Raw genomic sequence first — 18,996 nt, 5'->3', positions numbered from 1 at the left:
AGGGCACGCTTTATCTATGGTCCCCATTTACTGCCACGATGAGGAGAAGGAACAGTATTGGGAGTCAATTAGGGGCAAGATCCGGGGGTTTATGGAAGGTGCCCTGATAGTAGGCGCGATTTCAACATGGTCCTGGACCCCGACCTGGTTAGGAAAAAAGCAACCCATCACACAGAATCCCCACTACAGCTTAGGCGAGCTGGCCGTTTCCAGCAAGTCAACACTAATCTGGGGGTGGTGGATTCTTACATTTGGGTAGGAGGCAGTGACCCCCCCCCCTTCACCTACTACTCAAGGGTGCACAACTCTTTTTCAAGGATCGATTATATCCTTGTAGATGCTTCCCGCCAGAGTGGGGTCCAAGAGTCCACAACAGAACCCAACCCATGATCAGACCAGGAGCTAGTGAAGGATAGATTAGAGGAATTCCCGGCCCAGAAGCTAGAATCCAGGTGGTCCTGCAACGACCTGATACTGAAAGACAAGGAGCTAGCTCTAGGGGTGCTAAAGGCGATCAGAGACTACTTCGATCTAAATGATAATGGAGAGGTTTTTTTCACTGCGGTAGACAATCTTTGGAAACTGGCCAGGTCGCGCCACCCGAAGGGTCGCCCGAACACGAATGGAGAGGTGAAGGTCCAGGGATTATGGGAGGCCTTTAAAGCCACGTTGAGGGGAGTTCTGATAGGAATGGGGGCCATGAGGAAATGAGAGTAGGTAGCAGAGGAGAACACACTGAGGGGGAAAATTGAAGCCCTACAGCCGGGTGGGACGTTGAAAACCCAAATGCTCCCAGGATATTTGAGAAAACTTCAGGAAAGTAGGGCCAAATTAAAGACCCTACTGGTTGGTCAAACGGAACGGAAGCTGGCCTTCCTTAAGCTGAAATACATGGAAAGAGGGGAGAAAGCTGTTAAAACTTAGCATGGCGACTTCGGAGCAGAGAAATAATAGAAGAGTGCTGGTGATTCGCCTGGTTGGAAGAGAGCAATTCGTTGATGATGCCCACATTGAGGAAGAGTTCAGACTGTACTACAAATTCCTAGAACTTCTGAGTACAAGGGAGATGGAACACACATATACCTGTTCCTAGATACCCTGCCGATCTCTAGCCTCCCCGCAGACAAAGCAGCAACCTTCGAAGCGTACATTTCAGAGCAAGAGGTCATAGACACCATGGCTAGTATGAAAGGGGGTATGACTCCGGGGGAAGACGGCTTCACAGTGTATTTTTCTAAACTATTTCGCTCTACGTTAGCCCCCTTTATGGACAGATTATTTAACGAAGCAACGGTTTTGGGATCCCTCCCAAGGTCCATGTTATCAGCCCTCATCGTAGTCATACCCAAAGAAGGGAAGGATCCGTCTAAGTGCTGATTTTACTGCCGTATTTTTCTACTCAATACGGACATCAAGATCATGGGAAAGGTATTGGCTAATAGACTCAATCACCTTATGACCACCCTCGTTCACGGAGACCAGGTGGGATTCATCCCGGGCCATCAAAGTACAGACAATGTACAATGGCGATTGACTTCATGCACCAGGAGGTACGCCAACAAACCAGGGCTCCAACAGCCTCCATAGAATTGGAAAAAGCCTCTGACGGGGTCGAGTGGGGCTATCTGGGAAATTTTCTGCGAAAAATGGGGTTTGGTGGTAACTTTAGGCATTGGAACGCTGCCCTGTAGAACTCCCCTATAGCTATGGGGGCAGTGAACAGTACGCTTTATTCTCCACTCCACCTCTCCAGAGGAACAAGGCACGGGTGCCCTATCTCTCCCTTGCTGTACGCCCTGACTTTGGAGCCCCTTGCCATTGCAATTAGGGAAAATGCGGGGGAAATCACAGGAATACGATGAAGGGCAACTGATTTTAAGCTCTCCCTGTTTGCCGACGATATCCTCTGTTACCTTACCAATGTTGAAGTAACCCTGCCAGAACTACTTAGCCAGATAAATAGATTTGGTGACTTCTCTGGACTCAAAATAAACATCTCTAAATCAAATGTTATGCCCATAGGGGAAGAAAATCCTGCAACCAGAGGTAGGAGAACATTCTGTGGCATAAGAGTTGAAAACTTTGCTACACTTTACCTAGGAATTAAATAGCCCAGTGACCTCCCCTAATTGATAAAATAAAGACGGACCAGGCCATGTGGACTCCCTTGACGTTGTCATAGTTCCGACGTATGGTGACGGTGACGATGAACGTCCCCCCGCCTGCTTTACATGTTTACTGTGCTCCCTGTGTCCCTTCCAGAGTCCTTTTTCAATAAACTAAAGTCCATGATCAATACGTTTGTTTGCCAGGGTAAAAGACCGAGAATCAGGTTTAGAACCTTAACTATCCCTAGAGACCAGGGCGGGTTTGGCTTCCCAGACTTCTGGTCATTATAAGGCATCCCAGCTGCATGTCCTTCTGAAGCATCTGAGAGATGACCAAGACACATATTAGACCTATCAGGAAGACGTGCATACCCACCCCAAAAAAGTCAGGGACCTACTGCGGTCCCAGAAAAAAGGTGATTCCTGACCAAATGAAGACCCACCCAAGCTTTGCAGTGCTCTGGAATCTATGGAGAAAAAATCAAGACAAACCCACACCTTTCTTCTAGGCCATGCCCGTTGAGTGCATTATGGGGGACCCCTTTGTCTTGGGACGCAGGGGCTTCTGTTTCACGCATACATGGTCGGACAGGGGTCTGGGAAGGATAGGCCAGCTCTCCCTGGGCGGAACCTTCATTGAATATGAATCCTTGTGCAAAATCCTAGGGAAAGACTCCTTGACTGTGTTTGAATACTTGCGCCTAAAGGGCCTTGTGTCTGACCCCAAATGGCTCTCGGAGGTCTTGCGTCCGCTCACACCCTTTGAGAAAGCCCTTAGTGAGGCACCTGGGAGGAAGGGTATACTGTCCAGATTATACAAGGTGCTGGTAACCTCTGAACTGGAGGGTAGGCAGAGTTTTAAACAATTATGGGTGGAAATGTTGGGCAGGGAAATCCCAGAGACTACCTGGAAAGTGATTTCACAACTTCAAACTGCTCCACTGCTGGCACCTCCTCACCCCCCCGCACCATTGAGATTGTCTAAGATGTTTGCAGGATCTTCCCCACTCTGTCCTAGGGAATGCGGTCTGGTGGGGTCATGGTATCACATGTGGTGGGAATGTCCAAAGGTGAGAGTATATTGAGCCGAGGTACTTAGCTGGATCAAAGACACGGTGTGAATTGCCCCAGGATTGGATCCTATCCAGGTCCTGTTGGGTGCCCCAGACATTGAAAAGGGTGAGTTCAGACGCCCAAAAGAAGTAGAAGCAATGTTGAAAGCAGGGAGAGTAGCCCTGGCCCAAAATTGAAAGGTCAAAGTCACACCATCAACTAGTCAACTGATGACGAAATTATGGGACATCTACACATGAAAAACTGGTGGCGATGGTCAACAACTCTGTGGAGTCATTCTCTCCTGAGTGGGGGGAACCTTTATGTTGAAATGGGGGCGTGGAAGTACAGGCCTGTGACTAGGCCTTTGGTGTAAAAAAGAGTGTCCGTGCTCAAGCCCTCCACCCGAGGTATTTAGTGTTAAATCTAGGACTCAACGTGTAGAACCCTTAACTGGGCATGTGTGCCAGCTGTGCCAAGCTGAGTATTCATTTTTTTGGTCACCTGTAGTGGTCTTTATGCTGTTTTTTTTTTTGTTTCTCTAATTATGTGAGGGGGTGGGCAACAGGGTGACGGTGGGGGATTGGGAAAGTTGGGATTTTATTACTTGTTGGCCAACGGTGCTTGTGTACCTTTTCGAAAATGCTAACAAACATCAAAGTAAAAATAAAAAGTTTTTTCAAAGTAAATGGTTTCCCCGAGAAAGATTTGTGATGTAGCCGCTGCAAAATTAAAGGTAAAATAAGGCCCAAGTTTAATCCTCAGGAGTTCTTGGATTCTCACAGAATGAGCAAATGATAATGGGGTAACTTGCAGGTTGGCAGCTTCGGTACCCTATGCTGCTTCAGGCCGTGTTTTTTAAATTAATAGGACATTTCACACATTTTATGCACAGGCTGTTAAACGCTTCACTGGATCCAGTGGAATACCTGAACATTTAAGAATGAGTATGACAATCCCTTGACAAATAACTTGATCATACAAATGGCTGCAGAGTCGGCATGGTGTCTTTACTTAGTAAATTCACAAATCAGATGACTTTCAGTGCACTGATAAAAAAAGAATGCAAGACGCATACTGCTTCATTTTCCCAACTTACATTTCTGGAGTCTTGGATTTGTTCTTTCCATTAAAGAATTCTGGCAGGGCTCGTCGCTCGATGGCATGGACACTGCAGTAAGAACATGAGAGAGGAACTTTAAAAGAGGCAGCATGCAGTGTTTTTGTGTCTGTGTTGTTATTGGTGAAACCTACTCAGAACCGGTTCAAATATTTTTGCTACCCTAGGTGAAAGGTCTTTTTGATAACCCCACCTACCAACCCATGTGACTTAACTATAGCAGTCCCTCCCCGCACCTTTGTCCTCATCTCTTTACATAAATGTTCTGCCAACTTTTAGTTAAGAATGAGTGCAGTCCAACTGGTGTGGGACTACACAAGACTTATCTCTTTGTATTAGGTAATCCACCTTTTAATATAGGCCTGTACTACACAAGTTGGTAGTGTGACCAAACAGCCATGCTTATCTTAAGAGGGGTAATGTGAGCTGTAGAGCTCTGTAATGAAATCAGTCAATATAAGTATCCAATTAAACATTTACACACTTGAAGTTATATAATACATTATCTATTTATACACAAAGATATTTAAAACATTCTTTAAAAAAACAGTAATTAGCTTTAAGATCAATTCCAAGTTAGGATTCAATTCAAAAAGTGAAGAATGAAGCAGGTGAGTAATTAATTCATATTTTACACATGTTCCAGCACTCGGAGGTGACGTCATTTGAACAGGTCAGTATAGTATTTATATAATATCACCTTTGCAATATTGAGTTTGTAGGAAGGAAAAGTTAGATCAGAACAGACTGATAGGTTATGAGAACAGTTAGATTCTCCCAGAGGGATGCAGGCAGTCTGTTATCGGAGCAGTAAATTGTTCACCATTTAAAACCTGTTGGGAACAAGCACTGCCAAAGCCAATAAATTCAGAGGGAAATTATAGGTTACTCACCATAGTGACTAACTTACTCCTAGTCCATAGTCCCCTTTCCTCCATACTGTATGGGCGTCCCTCACTAGGGACGGGAAACTGAACCCTTTTCACCAGAAAAAATTGTCATCCCACTTAAATTTAAATGCGAGTGGGGGCGCTGCTCTGGGAGCATGCGCCCCCGTGACTCCAACCACCAGCGCCACTCCTCAGTCCCCTTTGACACGTCGACAATATTAAGAATGCCCAATGACACAGGTTTTATTACGGGGGAGGATATGATATGGCATTTATAACGCGCCTATACACAAGTGTTTCAAGGCGCGACGAGGCAAGGGAGGGGGGTCAGAGGGAAGACAGACAACGATCCTACTAGGCCAGGTATCATTCAGATCGCGCAAGGGGATGGAGAAGTGCGTGGGGGGAGGGGGCAGAGGACAGTGCAGTACAAGGGATAAGAAAATGAATAAATAAACAATAAGTAAAAGTACAGCCAGCCGGTGGCAAGTGCAAGGTAAGTGCAGACAACAGGTGTCAAGTACTGGTAGAGGGACTGTAGGGATAGAGAAAACAGTCCCCAAGTGTGGGGGTTGCCAGGAAGGAAGTGCAGGAGTGCGACTGGTGGGGCAAGGGACCTGGGCCCGAGATCAGAGGGTGGCCAGGTAACCAGTGAAATTTCAATGTCAGCCAGGAAGTCAGCAAGGGAGAGGAGGAGAAAAAGCAGAAGCAAAGCGAAAGGTTTTGAGGTGCTTCCGGAACCGAAGATGATTCTCCTCACGTTTCAGGGGGGCAGGGAGGCTGTTCCAGAGGGAGGCCCCAGTCGAAGAAAGATCTACTGCCCACTCGTTGCTTGGAGAAGCGACTGACCCTGAGGGAGTTTGAGTCAGAAAAGCAAAGAGCTCGAGAAGGAAGGTATTTAGGAAGAGAGAGTTGAGGGTATTGAGGCCCCAGGCCCCAGAAGGCCTTGTGGACGATGCAGAGGGTTTTGAACTTAATCCTCACAGCCACTGGGAGCCAGTGCAGCGATTTCAGTCCTGGAGAGATACGATCCCTGGGCTTGAGGCCAGGGACAAGTCTCGCAGTCCTGTTCTGGATAAGTTGCAGAGGGCGGAGATTAGAAGCAGGCAGATTCAGAAAGAGACTGTTGCAATAGTCCAGCCTAGAGAGAACCAGAGCTCTGGAGACCATGAGCTTCTGGGGGAAGGAGAGAAAAGGAAGAATACCTCTGAGGAGGTGCAGCTGATAGTGTGACTTCTTAGAGATGTCAGAGATGTGAGGAGAGAAGGAAAGTGTAGAGTCGAAGATGACCCCGAGGTTTTTAGCCATGCAGGTGGGAGCAGGAAGAGCCATAACCATCCACCTTGCTCTGGAGGCTTGACAGCCTGGTTTTGACCTGCTAAATGTGATGAACAGGGCGTCCGATTTACGGAAGCTCTTAGTCCTGTCCAGATGAAATCTTAGAGCAGACCTGACATCCAGACCGTGTAATACCTTCTGAGCCTCATCCTTTGGGTTTGCAAAGAACATTGGGAGTACTATCTCCTCGATTAGGTGAAAGGAGGAAATGACCTTAGGAAGAAAGGCACAGTGTGTTCTAAGCACCACAGTGTCACAGTGAATTGTTGTGCAGGACTCTGAAGCCACCATGGGCTGAATTTCACTGATATAGCGTGCCGATGTAAGACCCACCAGCTGGGCCGTGTTAATGGTAACCAGCAGGATGTCCGCGGATGCCATGGGCTCAAATGGTTTGTGCGCCAGAGCGGCAAGCACCACATTAAGGTCCCAGACTGGATGTGGACGTTTGACAGGCGGATATAACCCGGTTATACCCACCAGGTGTCTCTTAACCACTGGATTGGAGGATGAAAAGAGATCATCACAGAATTTCTTGTAGGCCCCTATGGCAGCCAGATACGTACACCAGTGTCTACCTGCACTCCTGAATGAGCCAGATGCGCTGAGAAAGAAAGAACATCGTCCAGCGAGAATGTTAGTGGACCAATCTTCTTTTTTTCTGCCCATTGACGACACCTGGTCCACTTGCTCCTGTATTGACTCCTGGTGGAGTCACTTCTGGCCCCTTGTGTGATAGCCAGGTTATCTTGCGACAGGTACAGATGCTTCAGGGAAACCTGTTTAGGAGCCAAGCTGCGAGGGCTTAATTCTGTGGAGCACAGTGAACCACTGTGCCCCCTGCAGGGAGAGTAAGTGGGCTGGGCCCACTGGGAGGCGTACCGGGGGCTGATCCGTCAGCCAGAGGAGATCCGAGAACCAGGGTCTCACGGGCCACCCTGGCTCTATCAGGATGAGCCGATGGCTCAGAGACTCCCTGACACTGCAGATGACCTTGTGAACCAGAGAAGTATGGGGAAAAGCGTACACATTCATGTTGTTCCACAGGATCTGTAATGCATCACTCAACGGGCCCCTGCCCTGTCCCAGCCACTTGGGCATCTCCTGTTGGCACTGATGGTGAAGAGGTCCATCTGAGGGTGGCCGCACTTGCTGAAGATCCTACGGAGGACTTCTTCGTTCAACTGCCACTCGTAATTGTCCATCCCCAGCCTGCTGAGCCTGTCTGCTTCCAGGTTGGATTTCCCAGGAAGGGGGACCGCTGACAAGTGCATGTTGTTCGACAGTGCCACTCCCAAATGTCGATCGAAAGCCTGCACAGAGGCGGGGGCCTGGTACCGCCCTGCTTGTTGATGTAATACATACAGATGGAGCTGTCTGTTTGGATGCAGAACAATTTGCTGCTAATCATCAGAAGAAAGGCCTTGAGAGCAAGCCAGATGGCCTTCATCTCGAGCCAGTTGATGTACTCCAGCTGCTCCTGATGAGACCATATTCCATGGACGCTGCGGCTGTCCAGGGGAGCCCCCCATCCCTGTAGGGACGAGTCTGTGGTAATGATGATCTGCGGTAACGGCTGCTGGAATGGCCTGCCTACCAGCAGGTTGGTGTCTGTACCCCCCCATACTAGGTCCTGGTGGAGATGATGTGGTATGCTGACTGGCTCTGCCTGAGAGCCCTTCTCCTGATTCCAGGAAGCTGAGAAATGAAGCTGCAGCATCTTCATCTTGAGTCTAGTATGTAGCACATCGAGGAGACATGCCACCATTCTTCCCAGCAGGTGTTGGTACAACCAGGTTCAGGTGACTGCTCTGCTGAGGAAATGCCTCATGCCCTTTTTGATTGCTGCAAACTTGTCCGTTGGGGGAAAGATCCTCTCAGCCCCTGGATCCCATATAAGACCAAGAACTGTCAGAGTCTGAGTGAGCAGTAGCTTTGACTTTTTGAGATTGATAGAAAATCCCAGATTTTATAGGGTATGCATGAAAGTGGAAGCTGTGTGATGTACTGCCTCCAGGGACCCCGCCCTGACTAGCCAGTCATCGAGGTATGGAAAAATGTGGTGGCCTTGCACCCTTAGTAGAGCTGCCACCGCGTTCATTAATCTTGTAAAGACCCTCTTTGCCGAGTTGATTCCAAAGGGTAGAACTCTGTATGAAAGTGAAAACCCATGATCACCCTGAACAGCAGGAAGGACCGATGAGGTTCCCAAATCGTGACGTGCAGGTAAGCATCTTTCAGATCCAGGGAGCACATCCAGTCTCCCCCACACCAAGTCTCTGCAATGAAGGCTGGGGTGACCTTCTTGAACTTTTGGAGGGGAAGGGAAAGGTCCAAGGAAGAAAGGTCCAACACAACTCTCAGGCCAGCCTGGTTCTTTTTGTGTATGGTGTATACCCGGGAATAGAAGCCCCTGCCTCGCTGAGAAGCTGGGACTTCCTCCACTGCCTGGCTCGCTACGAGCGAGCAGATTTCTGCCAACAGAGTTGCTGTCCCTATCTGCCAGAGCAGAGGGGGGGAAGGAAACAGAGGAATGGGTAGCTGGAAGCCCGTGGACACTACTGAGAGGATCCACGGGTCTGCAGACCTTGTCTGCCAGGAGTGTATGTGCAGTGCAAGCCTGCCCCCCACTGGAGACTCGTGCATCAGGATGGACCTGTCACAACTTCTTTGCCTCCGGGGCTGGTACTGAGGATGGGGACTGGAAAAAACCCTTGTTAGCCGCCTTGTGCTGCTTGCGTCTGTGTTGGCTTGGAGACCTGTCAGGTTCTCTTGACCATATCTCCTAGAAGCCCCTAAAGTCTCCAAATGCCCGAACCTTGTCTGAGCGCTGGTGAGCCGGGCTGTAGGTTTTATGTGTGGATTTTGTTAAAAAAGACAAGGATTTAGCTGTCTGGAAGCTATTCTTTTTCTTGTCTAGTCCCTCGTCTGTTGTCGATTGGAACAAGTCACCACTCTCAAACGGCAGGTCGAGGATGCGTACCTGCACATCTGGGATGAATTTTGTCGCCTTGAGCCAATCCGTCCTTCTCATGTCAATGGCGATACATATGACTCTGCCTGAGGTGTCAATGTGGGCCAACGTAGATTCCATCATATCCTGGCCCACAATTTTGGCCTCCGCCAACCCTGCCTTGAACCGTGCCTGGCTGTGGGCAGGAAGCTCTGTTATCGATCTCCCGCCAAAATTTTTGAATAACCACCGCCAACATGGCATCAGCGTTTGGCAGGTGGAGCATGGCATTTGAGTAGATCTTTTTTCCAAACGACTCCAAAAGCTTTTCCTACTTGCCCAGGAGTGCAGAAGCAGATGCTGCTCAGGAAGACTGAGGTTTGGAATATAGCAATGCTGCTGCTATAACAGAGGAATGTGGCTGGGTGTGCTCCGACAATAAGAGGGAATCTACCTCCGTCTGCCTGTATTTGGCATCCAGGCGCTTATTGGTAGGCTGGGTGGAGTGTGGCTTGACCCAGCCCATTGTGGCTAGGGATTCCACGTCCTTCTGGAGAGGGATGACAGTTCTCATGGGAGGATGAAGTGTAAGTACTTCGGCTAGGACCCCCGCCCTCGGGTTGCTCTGCCTGCAGCTGAGGGATGCCTATGTACTCCGCCAGACCCGGCAGCCTCTCATGGAATGTTTTAGCTGACGATAGTGTGTCCGGATCTTCCTTCTCGTTCTGTGTCTGCTGCTGTGTCCTGCAGATCTGGGGGTGCAGGAGGAGTGCTGGGCGGGGGCAGCTGTGGCTTGCTGACCGGCAGTGCCAGGGGCTGCTGAGGGGGCTGAGTCAGGGGCTGAGCTGCCGTGATTGGAGCGGGTGTAGGAGCCAGGGGCTGAGCTGGACCCAAGGCCTGGACACCAGTGGGAGCCTGGGGCCGTACCGGAGGGAGCATGTCCCTGGTTACATCCCTGAGGATGGTACCCATCTGTGGTGTTCTCATGAGGGTGAGGAACATCTGGAAGAAACTATCCTAGCAAGCAGAAAGGGTGCCTGATGGTGAAGGAGCACCTGAGTGCGTAGGGGCCGGGCCCTGAGGCTGTGGTGTCCTGGGCGGAATCTGCCTTGCCAAACTGGGGGATGCGTACCTTCCCTGCAAAGCAGAGGGATAGGACTTGGACCAGGTAACAGGCATTGTCCAATCCCACCTGGATGCATGCTCCCCTGCCTGATCGAGTGGGAAAGTCACCGGGTGAGCCGCCGTTTTGTCTGGCCTGGTGGCCATTTTGTCTTGTTCCACACCACGTGCCTGAGGCATGGTGAGTGCTGAGCTGGGTTCAGTCTCTACCTGCACGCTTAATAGCGATGGCTGGGACCTTCCCTACACCTCAGATTGAGACCTGGGAGGCGGCGTGCCCTCAGCCATAGTGCCAGCAGTGCTGCGTACAGGCGCCCCCTCGGACACGGTTCTGGTACTAGGGCAAAGCCCCTCAGGACAGAGCTCGGTAATAGAGCCTAGGGGCCCCTCAGCGGCAGGAACGGTAGGATCTTGCAACCCACGTCCCGTGGGCCAGTAGCTGGAGTAGTCTCGGTCTTCTTGCTGGTGTTAGGACCTGGGAGATCCCTCCCGCTTGGGCGCTTCCCGGGAAAGGAGTCGCCCTTGCGGGGTGCAGAGGAGAACAGAGCACCTACCTTGGGCCTGGTCTTCCTCCTCACATATGCTTTGAGGTCCTCTGGAGGTGACCTTTCAAAGAGCTCTCTCCACCTGGCCAACTGATTCTTCAGGGCGCGCGGGGTGTACAACCGTCACAGCCGTGGTCTGGGCCAAGGAAGCAGAGGCAGAGTTTGAGGGTCGGACGTAGGGAAGGGACCCTCACAACCTGGACACCTGCTGAAACCCGCTGTTGTCAAGGTGCACCGGGGAGGTGCGTGGCATCAGAGGACAGAGCAGTACCTAACAACTGGACGAGAAAAAAGGAAGAGAGAATAACTTCTTCTGGGGAAGAGTGTGTGGAATTACAAGGCCGAAGGCCTTCACCCAGGTGAAAGCGGTCCATTCCCGTTGATGCGGAAAAGAGGTCGGGGGAGAGGTGCCAGTGGGCGTACTAGTCCAGTCCCCTTCCCTCCATTCTGCATAGGCGTCCCTCGCTAGGGATGGGAGACAGAACCTTTTTCACCAGAAAAAACCTTCTTCCCCTTCACATTTAGAGGCGCGGCCCTGGGAGCATTCACTCCCCTGGCTCCACCCACCGGCACCACACCTCAGTCCCCATTGACGTGTCGATAATATTAACATTGCCTAATGACACCAGTAATATTTAGGGGGGGGTGGTGGGACGTATCAAGGAAAGGGGGACTATGGACTAGGAGTACATTAGTCACTACGGTGAGTAACTATTAATTAATCCTATGTGCCGTCCCCTTTCCTCCATACTGAATGGGCGATTACAACTGAATGTATCCCCAGGGTGGAGAGGTGACCCTCCCTAAGAAACCAAGTTCCTTAGAACCACCTGTCCAAAAGTCTCGTCTGATTTACAGCCGGCATCCAAACAGTAGTGTTTGCAGAAACCGAAGGGGTGGCCCAGGTGGCCGCCCTGCTGATGACCTGCCACTAGACTGGTCTCTGGAATGTGACTTCCGTGGCCTTGGCTCTGACAGCGTGGGCATGCATTTTAGCTGGAAGTGGTTTGTGCTGCCATCCATAAGCCTCCTTGATGGCCAAAACCATCCACCTTGCTATAGAGGCCTTGGATGCCTGATACCTGGCCATGACCTCCAGAAGGTGACAAATAGAGCGTCCGATTTGCAGAAGCTCTTGGTCCTGTCCAGATAGAATTTCAGAGTGTGTCTGACATCCAGACAGTACAAGACCCTTTCAGCATAGTCCTTAAAGGTAACCCCTATCTCCTCATTTAGATTGAAAGAAGAGACTACTTTAGGTAGAAACGCAGGGTGCGTTCTCAGGACCACCTTACCTTTGTGAAAAGTAGGATAAGGTTCTGAAGCCACCAGTGCCTGGATCTCGCTAACTCTACGAGCAGACGTGAGACCCACCAAAAGAGCTGTTTTAATGGTGACCAGTCTGATGTCCGCAGGCGCCACTGGCTGGAAAGGTTTGTGCGCCAGGGCGGCCAACACTACACTGAGATCGCACATAGGGCGTGGTTTCTTGATGGGCGGGTAAAGCTTGGTGAGGCCCACCAGATGTTGTTTAACCACCGGGTAGGAGGAGTACAAGATCTCCTTACCAATGGCTCCCAGGTAGGTGCGGCATGTGTCAATTTGCACCCCTGAGTGAGCAAGGTGTGCAGAGAAGGAGAGGACATCATCAAATGTGCAAGTAAGAGGGTCAATCTCCTTAGAGTCCGCCCAGTGACAGAACCTAGTCCATTTACTCTTGTACCGGCTCCTAGTAGCCTTGCTCCCAGTGCCCTGAATGATGTCTAGGTTAGCCTCAGATGCTTCATTGGGACAAGCTCAGGAACCACCACGCAAGGGCTAATTTCTGTGGAGCGGGGTGGATGACCCTGCCCCCCTACTGCGAGAGAAGGTGAGCTGGGCCCAGCAGCAGGTGAATGGGTGGCCTGTCCGAGAGGCTGAGGAGCTCCGAGAACCAAGGTCTCGCCGGCCACCACAGAGCTATCAGAATGATGCAGAGGTGACATGATTCTCTGATCTTGCAGATCACCCTGTGGGCCAGGGGTGTAGGCGGGAATGCATACGCAGTCATGCTGTTCCATTGTATCTGTAAAGCGTTGCCCAGGGAGCCGGGGCCCTGCCCCTGCCAGGACGCGAACTGCTGGCACTTCCTGTTGGCCCAGGAGGCAAAGAGATCCACCTGCAGGTGCCCCCATCTGCTGAAGATCCCGAGCAGGACCTGATCGTTTAATTGCCATTTGCAATTGTCCGCTGCCTGTCTGCTGACCCTGTCTGCTTCCAGGTTGGACTCCCCCGGAGGTGGATGGCAATCAGGTAGATGTTGTTCTCCAGGGCCCATTCCCACATGTTGACTGCTAGGCTGCACAGCGGAGGAGACCTGGTGCCACCCTGCTTGTTGACATAGTACATGCTGGTGGAGTTGTCCGTCTGGATGAGGACTACCTTGCCCCCAATGAGCAGGAGGAAAGCTTTGAGATCCAGCCAGATGGCTTTCAGCTCCAGCCAGTTGATATGAAACTCCTTCTCTTGAAGCGACCAGACTCCATGGACACTGTGGTTGTCCAGCGTGGGCCCCCAGCCTTCCAGGGAGGAATATTTGGTGATGGTGACCTGCAGAGCTGCCTGACGGAAGGGCTTGCCCGTCCGTAGGTTGCGGTCTCTGGTCCACCATATGAGGTCTGGGTGGAGAGAAGGAGGAATGCTGACGAGCTCCGCTTGGGAGCCCCTCTCCTGATTCCATGAGGCTGTGAAGTGCAGCTGTAATCTCATCTTTTTTTTTTTACAACTTTATATTACATTGCACACAGGTTAAGCACATACATTTGCGACATTCAATTCCAGTAAACATACAACATATACAGGTTAGTTTTGCGTTGCATTCGAGTCATCAAGGGCAGATAAATCCGCCAAATATTGCCTGTACCGTGCCCATACATTTCTGGGTTTAGAGGGGGCCATCACTGAATCTATGTACAGTTCTTCGGTGTCGTTAGCCCACAACATGTGTCTGTTCCAGTCCTCTATTGTTGGCGGTTGTGCGTTCTTCCACCTCATTAATAGGACCCTTTTTGCTAACAATAGACTTAAATTGAGCAGTTTTCGCCATGGTGGGTTCATTTTCCCCATCGCACCTAGCATACATATCCGCGGTGTCCATTCCACCGTTGGTCTGCCATCTTATCTAGAGCTCCACAGACCTCAGACCAATATTGTCTCAGTTCCACACAGTCCCACAACCTATGGTATACATTAGCATTTTCAGAGTTACATCTTGGGCAGGTGCCAGAGAGAGCAGGGTATAGTCGCTTGAGTTTCACCGGCGTGTAGTGGGTTCTATGGATCATTTTATAGTGGATCAGCTTGAATCTAGAGTTGCATGATATCAACTTGGTCAGTGCACAAATCTGGGACCAATCTTGGTCTTCTATTGGTTGGCCCAGATCCCGCTCCCACCCGGTCTTAGCCGTGTGAGGTACCATCGGTGTGTTTGCATTATGGTTTTGTAGAGGGCGGAGGCCGTGACTTTCTGAGTCCCCCCTGTGAATATGTAACCTAGTCCCATGTTTATTTCGGGTTCATTCGGGAATGATGGGTAAATCCGTTGTGCAATTGCTACGACCCTATCGAACTGCTGTTTCCCACCGTGTCTTTAATCTCCTCCCACTTAAGAAAGCATTTATCCCGGAACAACTGTCCCTATTGTGTAATGCCTCTGGCACTCCAATGCAACGCCACTGCACTGTCTATGGGGAAGGGAGTGTGAGGGTCGCCCCATATTGGCATGCTCGGGTGGTATAACTTACTGGCTCCAAATATATCCGCGATTTTGGCCCATGCAGTGATTGTGACATTGGATGGGTTTATAGTGTTGTATTGTTTAGGGGTGGGCCTAGTGATTCTTTGTAGAGCCAGTGTCGCCTCCCGCTCACTCCAAGGGGGGGTGCGTGGGGGGCCAGGATTGAGGAAGCATGTAGCCCAGCCGGCAGCATGTTGCGCCTGCGCTGCCAGGTAATACAATTCCATGTCGGGGGCCATTAGGCCGCCTCTAGGATACGTATCAGTTAGTACCCTCCAGCTCAGTCTAGAGTGGCCGCCCCATACGAACGCTATGCATGCACTGTTAATTTTGGAGAACAGAGCGCGAACCGTCCACACTGGCACTGTACTAAAAAGATAAAAAAACTTAGGCAAAATGATCATTTTGATTAATGCTATCCTCCCCATCATTGATATGGGCAGGGCGTTCCAGCGCTTCATCTTGGTGCAAAGTGCGTCTGCCAGTGAACTATAGTTCAATGTTCGGGACAACTGAGCAGTTCTGGCAACAGCAGCGCCTAGGTAAACAATGTGTACTGGGCTCCATATAAGACAGTGTAGGTTTTGGGGCTGCGTGGTGCCGTCTGTGAGCGGGAATATCTCAGACCTATTGGGGTTCAGACGTAGACCAGAATATTCACCAAACTTTTTCACTTCAGTCAGCACCTTGCCCAATGTGCGGTCTGGGTTCTTCAGTTATAATAGAATATCATCCGCATATAGCATTATAATATGCGGTTTGCCCTTGAGCCATATCCCGAATGTACTATAACGTGATCTGAGAATGTCCGCAAGGGGTTCTATAACTATAGCGAAGAGTAGCGGGGAGAGTGGGCAGTCCTGTCTGGTACCACCCGGTAGCTTTAGTATGCCTGTGAAGGACCCATTAATTCTAATCTTCGCATGAGGTCGTGTGTATAGTATTTGGATCCATACATGGAGTTTGGCCAAACCCATAGTTCCGTAGCACCCCGAATAGGAAAGGCCAAGAGACAGTGTTGAATGCTTTCCGCATGTCTAGGGAGACTGCTATTCCTTGGGTCTCTGGGGGTATTGTGGCAATGATTTGGTGACATTGCCTTATATTTGTTGCCGTAGACCTGCCCAATATAAACCCAGCCTGGTCTTCATGTACCATATATGGCATCAGTGGTGTGAGCCTGGTTGCTATTATCTTCGCTAGGATCTTGGCATCAGTGTTTATTAAGGATAGAGGCCGGTTCAACCCACATTCCCCAGGAGGCTTCCCTGATTTCAGCAGGAGTGTAATTATTGCTTCTCTGGTGGTTTCGGGGAGTCCATCCAGACAGCGTTTAGCCTGGGAGCCAGTTCACTCTGAACTCTGTATAGAACTCAGCTCCCAGCCCGTCCGCGCCTGGCGCTTTCTCGTTAGGGAGTGATTTTATTTTTATTTCGGGCTCGGTGATGGGTCCCTCCAATGATTCCCTAGTGGCATCTGCTAAAAGGGTTGTAGGTATCTGGGCGAGGTAGCTTTCTATCTCAGCATCTGTGACAGCGCACTGCAGGGAGTATAGGTCTTTATAGTAAGCATAGAAGGTTCCCTTCAGCTTGTCCAGATCTGTGGACATCGTGCCGTCAGGCATCTGTATGCAGGGTATAGTTGTGGGGCCGTTCTCTCCTCGTACCGCTCTCGCCAATAACTTCCCCGGGCGTTCCCCTTCCCCATATCTACGAGCTGCAGCAGGTCGATCAAAGTATCTGACCTCTTGATCTGCTGTCTCAGTGTATTCGTCTAATTTGGCCTTTATTTCTGAGCTGAGCAGGGGTGACGGGGAGGATGCGTACTGGGATTGCAAAGACGTTATTTGAGTTTCTAGTCTAGTTAACCTATTTCTAATGTCTTTGAGGATTCCACCCTCTACGGATATTGACTGGCCAGTGACGCAGACTTTAAATGCCTGCCATAGTATAGACTGGCTAGAGACTGAGTGTTCATTGACATCGAAGTACTCTTGTATACATTTTTTCATTGAGTTAGTATAATCCAGGTCGTTCAAGGCCGCAGGTTTAAATCTACAAGGTGGCCTGCTGTTGATCCTATCGGGGATTCGTAGTGTCAGTTGTATTGGCGAGTGGTCTGAGTATGTTCTTGGATGTATATAGAAGTCTGTGACCCATGCCATGCTGTCTCCGTCTATTAGCCATAAATCTATTCTGGAGTGTCATGGACTGTAGAGTAGTAGGTGTATTCTCTCCTGGTGGGATTCAACGTTCTCCAGGCATCTTTGAGATGTAGATCTGCCATATGTAGGTGTATTGCCTGTGCTGCTTTGGTCAGTGTTCTAGTTTGTGTTGATGTGCGATCAAGATGTACATCTAGAATTGTATTGAAATCCCCACCACATATCACCCGGGCTGTTGGGTATCTTGCTAATTTTTCGAATACTGAGGCGTAGAAGTCTGGTTGGTCAATATTCGGTCCATATAAGTTAAGAAAGACAAATTCTTTATCATAGAGATTGCCATGAAGCAAAACATATCTCCCCTCTGGGTCACACTCAGCATTAATACATTCAAAAGACAACGTTTTGTGTATCAGAATTGCAACCCCTCTTGCCCGGCTGGAGTATGTCGTGAAATACTGAGGTGAGCCCCAGTTGGACATCAATTGTTCACCTTGTCGAGGTCCGGAATAGGTTTCCTGCAAGAAGATTATCTTGGCAGCTTGCCTATTGAGGTAGGCCAGAATCTTCCTTTTCTTGATCCTGGATCCTAGACCCCTTACATTCCAGCTAAGCACATTAATATTGTCTTTGCCTAATTTAGCCATTGTCAATGGGGCGATCGCTGCCAGGTAAACCCTGATAATCTGCCGTTGCGTGCTGAAGTGTCTTTGTGCCTGATACCTGTGTGCTTTTTGCTTTACCAACCATCCTATGATAACAAAACCCCAGAACGCCCAAGTTAAACCCTCCCTCCTCCCTCACAGTTCCCCTAACTTTAACTGTGTCGTTAGATATCCATCCCTCCTCTCCCAACAACATCTCGAGCACCTGCTACTGGGGGGGCTGCGGCATCTCCAATGCCCAAGCCAGCTTTAATTATAAGTATTGTGTCCGGTTCAGGCATGTTGCTCTCGCACATCCTAAAAGCTTTTGGGACGATGTTTCCATTGCAGCTTGAAACATGTACAGTCTTTTTTAACATCCCAGATGTGGGCCTCCAGGAGGGAAGCCTCTGACGTTGCTGTTCCTTCTTACTTCGAGAACGTGGTGGCAATGTACACTTTAGGTTTGTCCATTGTTAGTGGGAATATGCGTTTCTATAAAGTTCGCCGCTTCTTCGGGAAATGTGAAGAAATATGGCTTGTTTTGATGTTGGCTTTTGAGCCTGGCTGGGTAGAGCATTGCATATTGCACTTGCCGTTCGTGCAGCATTTTTTTGACTCCTGTGAATAGTTTCCTTTCCTGTTGGACCGCCAGGGTGAAATCTGGAAAGATGCGAATAACATTTGCCTCCCATTTTAGCTCCTGTTTCTCTCTGGCGGTTTTTAGGATCAGGTCTCTATCCCTGTAGTTTATCATGCGTGCTATGATGGGCCTGGGATATGCCCCGGGTTTTGGCTTCGGGGCCAGTGATCTGTGTGCCCTCTCAACTATGAACATCAGCAACCAGCCAGGATCACCCAATAGTGTACGTAAGAGGTCCTCTACGCAACGTCTCCATTGGTCCTTTTATGGCCCCTTCCAGAACACCAATAATGCGGATGTTATTTCTCTGGGATCTTGCTTCCAAATCTTCACATTTGGATTTCACTGTGCCAAGTTCGATAGCCATTGTGGATATCGTGTTCTTCAGGGCTTCCAGAGCGTCCTCACTGCCAGATATCCTGGATTCTGCCTCAGTCATGCGAGTGGTTGTCTTGTCGAGTTGTGTTTTTATATTGGCGACACTCACCGTGATACCATCCAGCTTGTCCGTGAGCGTTGCGAAGCCCTGTTGCATCGCCTGAAAAACAGCCTGGGGGTCCATCATGGTAGCCGGGGGGGATCTGCTTCTCATGTACAGGCATTTCCTCGTCCCTCTCGGGTTCCGTATCTCTCTGCATCGC

At 49.9% G+C, this 18,996-nt stretch overlaps 1 protein-coding gene across 2 annotated transcripts in view; it reads right to left on the bottom strand.

Annotated features, from left to right (window-relative positions):
- Nucleotides 1–18,996, bottom strand: part of SMARCC2 (SWI/SNF related BAF chromatin remodeling complex subunit C2) — a 2,756,167-nt gene that overhangs the window by 998,599 nt on the left and 1,738,572 nt on the right. For both annotated transcript variants that reach the window (XM_069653753.1, XM_069653754.1), the window contains exon 15: nt 4,261–4,332. In XM_069653753.1, coding sequence (XP_069509854.1) covers nt 4,261–4,332 — 72 coding nt within the window. The remainder of the gene's footprint in view (nt 1–4,260; nt 4,333–18,996) is intronic.

Source organism: Ambystoma mexicanum, chromosome 3q (genome assembly GCF_040938575.1).
Source record: "Ambystoma mexicanum isolate Mex_15411 chromosome 3q, UKY_AmexF1_1, whole genome shotgun sequence".
NCBI classification, from domain to species: Eukaryota; Metazoa; Chordata; class Amphibia; order Caudata; family Ambystomatidae; genus Ambystoma; species Ambystoma mexicanum.
This window is presented reverse-complemented; position numbering and strand designations above follow the sequence as displayed.